This window comes from Bos javanicus, chromosome 3 (assembly GCF_032452875.1).
Source record: "Bos javanicus breed banteng chromosome 3, ARS-OSU_banteng_1.0, whole genome shotgun sequence".
NCBI lineage: Eukaryota > Metazoa > Chordata > Mammalia > Artiodactyla > Bovidae > Bos > Bos javanicus.
In genome coordinates this window covers 18,392,993-18,405,872 of record NC_083870.1, presented here as the reverse complement: position 1 = coordinate 18,405,872, position 12,880 = coordinate 18,392,993, and the positions used below count along the sequence as shown (strand labels likewise).

The window sequence follows — 12,880 nt, the reverse complement described above, 5'->3', positions numbered from 1 at the left end:
TCCTTTACACAGTCCCTGTAGGCCTTCTCCCATTTATTGATACCCTTAGGTCAGCCTTCCTTTATGACCTTACAAGGTAAACAGAGACTTTGCACTGTAGAATTAGAGATTGTGAGATTATCTTTTAGAGACTGAGATTACCTTTGCCTACCTAAGTCCTGCTTGTCCTTTAAGAGCATTTACCAAAAAAAGCCTCTTCTGATTGCAACTTTCCTGATCCATTTCTGCCAAATATAAAAGTATGGTATCTCTTCTCTTTGACTCTGACAACCCTTGAAATCTTTTTTTTAAAGGTATAGTTGATTTACAATATTGTGTTAGTTTCAGATGTATGACAAAGTGATTTAGTTATACATTTTGTAAATGTATATATTGTCTTTTTTCAATGATTTTCTATTATAGTTTATTATAAGATATTGAAAATATTCTCTGTGCTATACAGTAAAACCTTGTTACTTAAATCTATTTTATTTATGGTATTAGGCATCTGTATTCCCTTCTCCCTTCCCCTTTGATAACTGTAAGCTTGTTTTCTATGTCTCGGAGTCTGTTTCTGTCTTATAAATAAGTTCACTTGTACTGTTTTTTAGATTTTACAAATAAATGATATCATATATTTTTCTTTGTCTGACTTACCTCACTTAGTATGATAATCTCTAGGTCCACTCATGTTGTTGCAAATGGCATTATTTCACTCTTTTTTATGACTAAGTAGTATTCCATTGTGTATTTATGTGACACATCTTCTTTATCCATTCATCTGTTGATGGACATATACACTGCTTCCATGACCTGGCTATTATACAGAGTGCTGCTATGAACATTGTAGTGTTTGTATCTTTTCAAAGTAGAGCTTTCGTCTTTTCCAGGATACATGCCCAGGAGTGGAATTGCTGGATTATATGGTAAATCTATTTTTAGTTTTTTAAAGGAATCTCCATACTCTTTTCCATAGTGGCTGCATAACTTGTGGAATCTTGCACAGTGTTTTCTCAACCAGATATTCTACAAGGGTAGGGACCACGTCCAGTTCATCACCAAAGTCCTGTCATCAAGGCTCTGTAGTCTTTAGCCCATCACGTTAATAGTGATTGAATGGAACATGAAGCCCAGTTGCTTAGGAAGCTTTTATTGATGTGTTAGGATAGACGAGGCAATGGACAGACAGCAGAATCTATAAAAGTAACTGAAACCCCCCACAAGCTAAGGAAAACGTGGCACAAAGGGATGAGTTGTTGCATGTCTTCTTGCCCCTGCTCAGCAAAGGAGGTAAGAGAGAAAAATTAAGGATAGCAATCACCTTGCAGAAATGGCCTCACTGAGAAAGAGCTAAGAGCGAAGTACCACCATGAAGAGCTAATGTTCAGGGACTTGCTAACCGGACTGGCCAGGGCACAGCAAGCCAACTGCCCTCTGCTCTTCTCTGTGCTGGGCACTGGAGTCCAGGGCTGGGGCACTCATGGCTTGCTGCTTTTGAAGTAGGAATACAGTCCCCTGGCTGTGAGTCCTCGCTTTCCGTCTGGCGGGGCTGCCTCCCGGCCTTGTGCTGAAGGGACACTAGCGTGTAGGCTGCCCTGGTCCTGCCTTCGGATCACTGTCTCCCTCGTGTGGTCATCAACCCACTCCTGATGAACCACAGTGGGATCTCTTTCTCCCTGGCCTCCTGTTGCACTGGACGGTGGGTGAGTACTGCTTCTGTCCTGCCTGCCCGTCACAGTGCTCGCCCCAGTCTGGGCCTGCCCTCCCAGCACTGTCTCTCCTGCCTCGCAGTTGCTCACCTGTGTCTGTCTTTGACTACTGCCTGACTGCCTCTGGGGCTGGCCCTGTTCTCCTGCCCCGGTGTGCCTTGTAATCTGGCCCCTGTCCTGTTCCATGGCCTGGGGGGCACCTCCCTGTGTCTGAATGTGTCCTCCTGTCACAACCTGCCTTGTCTGATACCTGTCTTGACTGTGAGTCTCAGTCCCTCTGGTGGACTCCTGTGGTTGCGTGCTGACACTTCCTGTCTGATGGCTCCTGTCCTGCTCCGTGGTACGAATGTGTGTCTGGGTTTGTGGCCTTGTCTCTGCCTGAATGTGTCCTCCTGTCACCACTTGGCTTGTCTGGTTCCTGTCTTGACTGTGGGTCTCAGTCCCTCTGGTGGACTCCCGTGGCTGGGTGCTGGTGCTTCCAGTCTGCTGGCTCCTATTTTGTTCCACTGTCTGGGTTTGTGACCTTGTCTGTGTCTGAATGTGTCCTCCTGTCACCACTTGACTTGTCTGCCTCCCACCCTGACTGTGGGCCTCAGTCCCTCTGGTGGACTCCTGTGGCTGGGTGCTGGTGCTTCCTGTCTGATGGCTCCTGTCCTGCTCCAAGGTATGAGTGTGTATCTGGGTTTGTGACCTTGTCTCTGCCTGAATGTGTCCTCCTGTCACCACTTGGCTTGTCTGTCTCCCATCTTGACTGTGGGCCTCAGTCCCTCTGGTGGACTCCCGTGGCTGGGTGCTGGCACTTCCTGTCTGATGACTCCTGTCCTGCTCCGTGGTATGAGTGTGTGTCTGGGTTTGTGACCTTGTCTCTGCCTGAATGTGTCCTCCTGTCACCACTTGGCTTGTCTGGTTCCTGTCTTGACTGTTGGCCTCAGTTCCTCTGGTCTGGCCACAAGTAGACTCCCGTGGCTGGGTGCTGGTGCTTCCTGTCTGATGGCTCCTGTCCTGCTCCAAGGTATGAGTGTGTATCTGGGTTTGTGACCTTGTCTCTGCCTGAATATGTCCTCCTGTCACCACTTGGCTTGTCTGCCTCCCATCTTGACTGTGGGCCTCAGTCCCTCTGGTGGACTCCCGTGGCTGGGTGCTGGCACTTCCTGTCTGATGACTCCTGTCCTGCTCCGTGGTATGAGTGTGTGTCTGGGTTTGTGACCTTGTCTCTGCCTGAATGTGTCCTCCTGTCACCACTTGGCTTGTCTGTCTCCCATCTTGACTGTGGGCCTCAGTCCCTCTGGTGGACTCCCGTGGCTGGGTGCTGGCACTTCCTGTCTGATGACTCCTGTCCTGCTCCGTGGTATGAGTGTGTATCTCAGTTTGTGGCCTTGTCTCTGCTGTCTGACTGTGGGTCTCAGTCCCTCTGGTGGACTCCCGTGGCTGGGTGCTGGCGCTTCCTGTCTGATGGCTCCTGTCCTGCTCCACTGCCTGAGTGGCACTTGTCCGGGTCTGAGTTATGGTTCCAGTGATGGTCTCACTTGTCTGGTGGGCTCTGTCCTGGTTGCTGGCCTGCAGCTGTCTCTCTGTCCCCCTCTCTCTGGTCTGAGAACTCTTGTCTTCTCGCATTCTCTGGGCCTGCTCCACGTGGCCCCTTGCTTGTGTAGACTGGCTCACTCCCTCCTGTCTCTGGGACTCAGACTGCCTGTCTTGGTGACTGACCTGAGCAGAGCTGATGTCCTGACCCTGGGTCTGAGGCCCAGGCCCTCCTGGCCCCCTGGAAGCCTGCTCACTCTGTGGGTCGCTGCTCCCTGCCGGGCCTTGTCTGTTCCCAGGCCTTCCCACTGCAGTGCTGCTTCTCTGTCCTGCCCCTGGCTCTTGGGTGGCTGCAGGGGCACCACGGCCAGACTCCTGAGATCCACATGCTCCCTCAGGACCCTCACTCAGTGTCTCGAAACAGGCCTGGGCGACTTTGAACACTAAGACCAAGAATTCCTTGAATTCCACTGTCCCTGTGTCATCTTCGTCCAGCAGGCGCAGGACTTCATCCACAGTGGCCGGATCATGGGGTTTCTGTGGAGAAGATGAGGCTACGTCAGTACCCCTCCTTTGAGGAGGACAAGGTCAGGCCAGTCAGCTAAGCTTCCAGGCATCCGACCTCTGGGCCTAAGGGCCCAACTGCTTGGCACCCCCCACACCACACACACACATGCACACACACACACACACACACCCTGCTACCACAGAAGCACTAACATAAAATCACTGTCATTGAGTCCAGCTCCCTCAAGGGCAGGAAGCATGCTTTGTGTTGTATCCTGTGTGTTGGGCCCAGTTTCCGGTCTACAGGAGAACTGGATAAAGATGTCATGAAGAATGGCTAAATGACTGAGCTTGTAGATTCTTCAGGCTGCCCTCAGGCCCTGGACCCTGGCATGGAGGTGTTTTTTTTCTCCAGCGAGCACACCACCAAGAAAAGCTCAGCAGGAAGATGGCCCCGTGGGAATTCTGTGAGGTCCTCACTGAGGAGCTCAGGTGTTTTCCCAAGTTGGGGCATCTGGTGGGTTGCCCTCAGTGTGCAGAAGCAGCACCCTGCTGTGCCCACACCTTCCTGCCCCCAGGACTGTCACCATCCCGGTTGCTTTAGCTGTACACCAAAGGCAGGGAGAGTGAGGGAAGTGCATCAGGGCTCTGGGGCTGTCTTGCAGGAAGGGGCTCCCAGAGTCTCCCCTAGCTGCTACACCTCACTTCTGATGCGACCTCTCAGCTAATGTATTGGAGCAACTGCTTCCAGCCAAGCACAAAGCTGTACTTCTTGTGAATGCTCGTTACTGATGATCACACTTCCGGTAGACGTAGACGTGGCCGCCATATCAGATTTAAGAAGCAGCAGAAAGTAACGATTGCCATTTCTAGAATAGTCAAAGGCTCCGTTCCTTTCTGAGCTGTCCCTTTAGTGTCCTCTTACTCTGTCTCCAAATTAGAATTAATTGAAGTCAAGGTATTTCTTTAAGGACCAGGCCCGTGACCATCCCTGCTCCCTCTCCTGCTCTTTCTCTGCTGCGCAGCCTCCATTAGGACTGGCGGGCCTGGGTGTAGCGGCTTAGAATCCCAAGCAAATATGGCCATTCTCTCTTCCCTCCTGCTCCCCACACCCCGACCCGTGCGTCTCTTACCACGATGACATCAGCGAACTCTTTCTCCAGGAGCCTTTTGAGCTCCCCTCTTTCCAGCACTGCGCAATCGCCCTCCATCCTGGCATAGCGCCTGAAGGCTTCGATGATCCCATTAATGTTTCGAAGTAACTGCGGCATCTTTGAGTCCTGCTGAGAAAAGAGGAAAAGCCCCAGCTTGGGGGATCCATAATCAACCTAGCTGTTTCCTAGAGAGCACTTTTGCTTCTAAGTCCTTTCTTTGCCTATTCAGCTCTGCTTTGGGCCCCTCTGCTGTGTCTTCCTTGGTATTGCCTACGTAACGCGTTTTACCAACGGGAAGGAGGAGCAGGTGTGGTTGCAGGCAGGGTCTAGATGCGGCCCCACCGCCTCCCTGTCAGGTGAACTGGGGTGGGCTGCTTTGCCTCTCCATGCCTCAGTTTACTCACTGCGAAATGAAGGCAGTATTATTATTTATTTTATACGATTATTGTGAAGATTTAAAGAGATTTTTCATATAAAACACTTGGCAGATGCTGGTAAGACTAAGTGCTAGCTATTAAATATCACTAGCAGGTTATTATACCCACATATAATTTGTGCATATCTATGTACACTCTTCTGATCACCAGGCACTTTCAGAGGCATCATCTCCTGTAATCCTGATTATCTTGGATTATTAGCTCAGAGAAGCTAGATAATTTGCCCAAGGCCACACAGCTTATAAGGAACCAAGAAATCCTAGACGCCAAATGCAGTGAGCTTTCTAGACTGTACCCCATGGATAGGGCAATGCTGTTGCTATCACAGGTATCAGGGTCCTGCCAGGAACACCCACAGGCAATAAGTACATACGTGGGTCAACTCCTGCCTCTGATGGGGGCCAAGGAGGAACCCCAGGGCTCAACTCTGCCCTTTCTGGCTTCCTTTTCGGAATGTGTTCATGGAGAAGCCAGGCTGCCAGCTGCCGGGAATACTGTGCAGCTGGTGCCTTTCTGGATGGGAGGCCTTCCAATTCTGAGAGTCCATGTTTCTCTGAATGTGACCTCTGTCCTCAGTGCTGGGACCTGGGAGAAAGTCAGCTGCCCATAGCTGTGTGGCTCCTCCACGGCCCTGGTGGCCTGTGAGGAACTGAAGGGAGAGTTTCCCTGGTTTCTGGATTTGGTGGATGAGCAAGAGGCAAAGAAACCTGGACATGCATTGAGCATAAGCCTTGGAGAGCCCAAAAGAGATGACCATCACACATGGTGAGCTTCAGACGCAAGTGGGGGTTTTGAGGAATGGAAAGCTACAGAAGCTGGAAAGCCAGGGGGGAAAGTGCCATGGAGAAGGGAAGAAGAAGGCTGTGGGGGAGAGAAAGGCATGATTAGAGAGTGAAGTGAGGAGAGAAGGGAAGGCGACTCAGTACTGGAGGAAGCAGATTATGTGGAAAGTTACAGACCCCAGGGGAGCTCTTCAAGGGGTGCCCTTGCTACCATTTAGTAGCCAAAAATCACAGGCAGACCTTGCTTCCTTGTGTAGGTCAAAACTTAGACTATTGCACCTCAAGAGAGAAGTGAAAAGATCTTTAAAAAAAAAAAAATCCTTGTGGAAAACAGAGGCCACTGACCTTTAAACTGTACAGATAATAATAAGATAATAAGATAACCTTTTAGTCACATTTCAAATCCCTTAGAATAAATGTGCAGACTCATGACTTTCCTGGTGGTCCAGTGGTTAAGACTCCATGTTCCCATTGCAGGGGTCCCAGGTTCGATCCCTGGTCAGAAAACTAGATCCCACATGCTGCAACTAAGTTTGCCTGCTGCAGCTAAGACCTGGTACAGCCAAATAAATAAATAAATAATATTAAAAATGAAGTCTCAAAAAAAAAATTCACGAACTCCTCTTGCCTATATATGGCCCTGGGGGGGAGGGCTGCCATGTAAGTCTCTCCCTCCGTGAGAAGTCTCAACCCCATTGTTGGGTTTGGCAGAAGTTGCTTGGTGGCACAGACCCTGAGCACTCCGGTGAGGCTTCCAGAACCTTAAAAACCAGAGACCCTTAGCTGATCTAGGAAGGCACATGGGTGGCTCCATCACTCTTGCCAACACAGCCTTGCAGTGAGAGGAGCTGCTGCCAGGGCAGCTGCAGGGGAGGAGGAGAGAGTGTACCTGCTTTGGGAAAACACCTGGTTTTCCCAGGGCCCATCAGAGCAGATGCTTTCTGCCCACAGCCACCACTGATAGCCCTACAGCCACCATTGATAGCCCTACAAGACCCTATCTGATAGCCTGGTTTTATGAACTCAGATCAGCAAGACACTGATAGTGAGAAAGAGGTTCCTCAAGAGGGGACTTACCTAATGCACAGGTAAAAGTGAGAAAAAGGTTCCTCAGGAGGGAACTTACCTAATGCACAGGCAGGATGAAGCAAGTGGCTGTTATGTGGTCTGTGGAGTACCAGGTGAGTGGGATGGCAACCTTTTATAAGGGATTTAAACAAGGCTAGTGTTTTAGACAGGATGTCCCCGCCTCATGGGAAGGCTTGATTCATCCAAGCTCACCCAGCCCAGCCTCACCTCCCTTCTTGTCTGTTTAACCTACTGGTCTAATTAGCAGGCCCCTCCTACCACATTTGGTGTCCTTTATCCAGCTCTCATCTCTTCCTGGGTCTATCTCCTCATGACAGGGCATCACCTTTCCAATGTGATGGTCTTGGCACAGGTAGGGGTTCCTGGTAAGCATTCTTCCTCTTGGTGTGACTGCCCAGTCATCGACTTCCCCCTCCTTTTTTTTTTAAATACAAACATTCATGAACATGGCCATCTACTAAGGGTTATCCTTTTCAAAGTGGTCACTTTGTGAGGCTACACATGTTTTTCTGATGATGTTGCCATTCCTTAGAACATTCTCGGGATTTTTCTTGTGGAAATTATCTTTCATACCAAATTTATGAGACATGAAAAAACTCCTGTCTCGTGCCTTGGTGGTTAGCCTCTTTTTTTTTTTTTTTTTTTTATCAAAAAAAAGAAGGCTAATACCTCTTAGCCCACAAACCCATCCTATACATGGGTAGCTTCTTACAGCTGGTGAGAGAAGGGGCTTAAGATGACTGTGTGTAACCCCTTCATTGAAAAGACAGGGAACTCAGCTGATCAACTGATCAGCAGATATTTATGGAGAGCCATTCAGACACAGATCTATGAGGCCTGAGGACTCAGTGTTGACCAACAGGTAGGTTATGTCAGCAGGCTGATGTCTCAGGGAGTTTTCAGCCGGCAGTCGCATGAGAAAGTCCCCAAGAAGGTAACAGTAATGGCAATCACGCTTTGATTTGACTTCATTCTCATCGCTATCTCATTTCCTTGGATCTTCATGACAGGGGCCCTTTTGACTTGACAGGGCCAAGCCCCTTTTATAAATGAGGATACTGAAAATTCTGAGAAGTGGCCACTCCATGTGGAAAGGACAGGGTTGCAGAGAGCCTCTCTGCTTTGGGCTGTGGTCCCTCCATCCTACGACATTGCCACTAATTTTTTTCTCCATGACTTTTGACATTTTCCCACACATCAAATTTGTTCTCCATGGATGAAGAACAACCATCCTTGAGGATGCTGAGAAGGAAGAATTCTTTGCTCTGAAGCAAGCCCAAAGGAGCTCCAAAGCCACACTTTGCAGAAAGTACTAGTAACTCTTCAAGTGCCTCTGGGTGGGGAAAAGCACCTTTGCCATCCTCACTTACATGCCAGAGTGTGCATACAGGAAAGGCAGTGACATGATGGGCAGGTGCAGGAAGGGCCTTGGTTGCAGCATTTGGCATAGCAGACGCAGCCCCGCGGTCGTGGCAGGAGCCTCCGCACAGGACAAAGAGCAGGGGTGACATGCAGACAGCAGGAGGGGCTGCAGCAGGCTTTGGGGTTGGAGAGGTCTATCTACCAGGGGCTTGGGATGGGGGCAGAGGTTGCTATGGTTATGGGTCAGAATTAGGAGAAGGCTAGTATGAGAGTGAAGTTGGTGAGCAGGAGGGGGTTCATAGAATTAGAGCTTCCTGCTTTGAGTGATGTGCTAAGTCTCATCAGAAAGGGCTTAGAACTTCCAGAAAGACTTGGAAACTAAAGGAAAGTAAACTAGGAAGGGGATAAGCCAGGTGCTTTATCTATGGGGTAACTTTGAGGTAGGTGTCATACATCCAATTCACAGATGAGGAAGCTGAGGTATAGAGAGGTTATGTAACCTATTCAAGGCCTCATATTTAGAAAGTGGCACACCTGGGTTTGAACTTGGGTCTACCTGCCTCTGAAGCCTGTATCTTCCCATGTGCCTGGAACAGGGCTAAGCCTGGGAGTGTGAAGAGCTGAGGATCCACAGAAGTAGAGATAAATGAGGTGTATGTATATATGGGTGGAGGGAGGTTGGCTGGAATCCGGGGCGGGGCTGGGGGAGATGAGGAGGTGGCAAAGCTGGGGACCCACACTCTAATTGAGTATGTAAATTTATTAGTTGGTAAATTTGTGAAGAGTTGTTGCAAATGAGTGACTTTACTGTATACTCACATCTCCTGGGCATTCTGGGGGTGGGGCAGAGGTAGGCCAGGCACCCTAGCAGGAATGGAGTGAAACTCATCCTCTACCCGCTCTGCCTTGGAATAAAGAAAAATCTCAAAGAAATCAGTTCATTTTTTCCCTTTGATGTCTTCTCACACACTGACTTAGAAATTCACTGCTGACCTCCGCCTGGTTGATTTCTACAAGCGTCTGACAACTGGTACTTGCTGCATAGCAGTGGGCTACAAATAGAGAATAAGATCCTGCTTCCCTGGAAGTAAGTCTAATTGGGAGAACAGACCATGCACACCGCAAATAATTACTTAATAATGGAAGACAAAGTTTTGTAAAATGTTAAATAAAGGAGCCTGCTCGCCAGACACCTTCACCTCTACCCAGGAGCACAGAATGGTGACATGGGACAGGGCCCTGGCCACCGGGAGTGCTTAGAGAGTGGCCATTCAAGTCTCCTTCCCAAAATAGCAGAAGATGGGAAAATTCTGTAATCCTGGGCTTCACCCTGAGAAAAGAGCAAAAGCAAGTCTAAAAGCCAGAGAGCTGTTGCCTAAAGTTACTTGGGGATTGAGAGAATTTTCCCGTCCTTTCAAAGCCCACACAGCCTGACTGCAGGACAGGGTGATGGGCATGGTTCTTAGAGGGAAAATGAACAGTGGACAGTTCTGAGCCTCCTTATTCTCTCTCTGCCCCAACTGGAGCCTCTTCTCCCCAAACCAGCCTACCTGGGCTCTGATCAGAATATCCAGAAGCCCTGATACTCAAGTTCAGCCCCAGAAATACCAGGGAGGATTAGGCAGGTACCAGATATGTTCCTGTTGACACAGTTTCCAGTGACTTGTGAATCAGACATTCTGAGCTGAATCCCTGACCTGACAGGTTGTATTGGCCCTGTGGTTTCTCTGAGTCCTGATTTAGGCAGGGAGCACGTGGCTGACACTGTCATTGGCATCCTTGGTTTGGCCAGGAAAGCTGGAAAATGCCATTTGAAAGAGAATTCAAATGTCCCAGATCTAAGCATCCAACCCATAGGCAGAGCTCCTGGAATCAGCAAACTGGAAGATTGCAACCTTCTTCTTCCCACTAGGAAAAAGAAGAAATATTGTGGAAGGAGGAGGAATTCTTCCTTTTCTTGCTTCACCAGGGCTCAGATCTCTACAAAGTCCCAGTGGTACCAAAGGTTTGTTGACTTAAATGTAATGGTAACAGGCATTTCCCACTATGCCCTTATTTCTGTCGTAGCCACTGGTCTAAAGCATGGACCTGTCAATTCCCACAAAAGCCCAACTTGCGAGCCCTCTTTCTGCCTTAGATGCATTCCTCTCTGTCTCCGCCATGCAGATGGCTCGCATCATTCAGAACAACCCAACCACCACTGATTCTATAATCTAACTCCAGATAATCCCAACCAGATCTCTCTCTCTCTCTCTTTTTAGAGTTTTTAAAATTTATTTGGCCATTCTGGGTCTTTGTTGCTGTGCGGGCTTTTCTCTGGTTGCGCTGAATGAGCTTCTCATTGCGGTGGCTTCTCTTGTTGCAGAGCACAAGCTCTCATTGCTGTACGTTGACTCAATAGTTGCAGCTCCCAGGCTGTAGAGCACAGGCTCAGTAGTTATGGTGCACAGGCTTTGCTGCCCCTTGGTATGTGGGATCTTCCCAGACCAGAGATCAAACTTGTGTCTCCTGCATTGGCAGGCAGATTCTTTACCACTGAGCCACCAGGAAAGTCCCAGATGAGATCTCTCTTAAACATCTTAGCTTGCCTTCAGTAATTTTATAGTCTTATTTTTGGGGGTATATCTTTTACAGAATTCATTTTACTCTACTGTCATTATCATTGCTTGTCTCTTTGCTTAATCATCCTTTATTTATTGACCCTGCTTGTATGGACAAGGCTGTTTTGCAGTGTGTGATGACTTGATCTGGAAGACCTATCCGTTCTTCAGGAAAACATGGCATTTCCCTGAGACTGTGAAGGCTGGGCAGTGTGTCCTTATACCGTGCCTGGTCCCATATTCCATCCCACTTGAGCTTCAAGGCTTCATTCCTGGGTCCTCTGGGATACAGTAGGATGGCACAGCATCCAAGGCTAAGGGATCCCAGGACCAAATGAAGGAAAGTTCCACTGCAGCTCTCATCAGGATGGACTGGATTTGTGCATCTCCCCACAAACCGTACAAACCTGCCTGAGTGGGTTTCCACTAGGGTTGGTCAGCTTTCAGCTATTTCCTCCTTCATCCATTAAAGCACCCATCCCTCCCAGTGAGCCAGGATTAAGAGGTGATGACAGGGTGTTCTGAGCACACCGAATGACAAAGGAACACTGAGGGTGTGCAAAGGTGAAAGCCAAGAAGTAGGGAGTTACTTCTGGGGCTTGGAACGCAATCTCTGTTTAACAGGAAGAGGGTGAGGGCCAGGGCTGTGGGCCACTGAGGTCATTGTAGGGGCTACTGGCTATTGGCGAATGCGCACATTCCCTGTCTTCAGATCACCTTGATGGGAAGAGGCCAAGAAAGCATGTGGCATGACTTTTATCCCCAGGAGTGGAAACAGACTAACGCAGGCTCCATGGCTGGAGGACGTCCCTTGTTTATGCCTGATAGTTATTATGAGGTTAAAAATTAGTGTGTCTGAAAGAGCATGATAAACTGGTAAAGACTAAAACCTGCATGTGTGTGTTAGTTGCTCAGTCATGTCCGACTCTTTGTGACCCCATGGACTGTAGCTTGCCAGGCTCCTCTGTCCATGGGATTTCCCCAGGCAAGTGTACTGGAGTAGGTTGCCATTCTCTTCTCCAGGGGATATTCCCTATCCCTGGAATCAAACTGCGTCTCCTGCATTGCAGGCAGATTCTTTACCATTTGAGCTACCAGGGAAGACCTAAAATATGCATAGGAAATTGTTATTTAAATAATTTAAGTATTATTTAAATAACAATTATGTTGTTATTTAAATTAGTAGTGGCAAGTAGTCCTTTTGAATACAGAGACGAGGAATGCCCGTACACAAAATTAATTTCACATGAATCCCTCATTCCACCTTTTAAGAAGCACTGATCTAAAATCATAAAAGCAGACACACCTTGGAAAATCAAAAAATAGAAATTTAAAGAAAACAGTGGGTGATTGTTCATGAATAAAGGTATGTTTATTCTCCCACAAAAGGGTGTACCACAGACTTCCTTAAATTACCTTCATATGAGTTTATACAACATTAACTATTTTAGAACAAATAGCTAATGTTAAGAGCCTTTATTTGCAGATCATTCCAAAGTGAAACGATAGTTATCTATGTAGCAGAAAGAGGTAATGTTCAACTTTCACAACTTCTGTGGTCCAGAAAGCTAGACACAGCCTGGCAGTGGGCCTGCCTCTGGTCACCTGCGTGCAGAGCTGCTGGGTGATTCTCCGGGGCTGTGGCTGAGGGTCTGGCTGTGCAGGGCTCCCCCCTGAGGGCTGAGAATCTGCTTCCACTGCCTGGTTCCCAAATCGATGGCTTCTGATATTTGGTGGCCT

At 48.5% G+C, this 12,880-nt stretch overlaps 1 protein-coding gene across 1 annotated transcript; it reads right to left on the bottom strand.

Moving 5' to 3' along the window:
- Nucleotides 1-1,108: 1,108 nt before the first annotated feature.
- On the bottom strand, nt 1,109-7,298 carry CRNN (cornulin). Its single transcript, XM_061406217.1, has 3 exons — nt 7,216-7,298; nt 4,850-5,023; nt 1,109-3,746 (listed from the first exon to the last, which is right to left on the bottom strand). Exons 2-3 carry the CDS (start codon nt 4,985-4,987, stop codon nt 1,458-1,460), a joined length of 2,427 nt encoding a protein of 808 aa, XP_061262201.1. The 5' UTR covers nt 4,988-5,023; nt 7,216-7,298; the 3' UTR covers nt 1,109-1,457.
- Between the last annotated feature and the right edge of the window lie 5,582 nt (nt 7,299-12,880).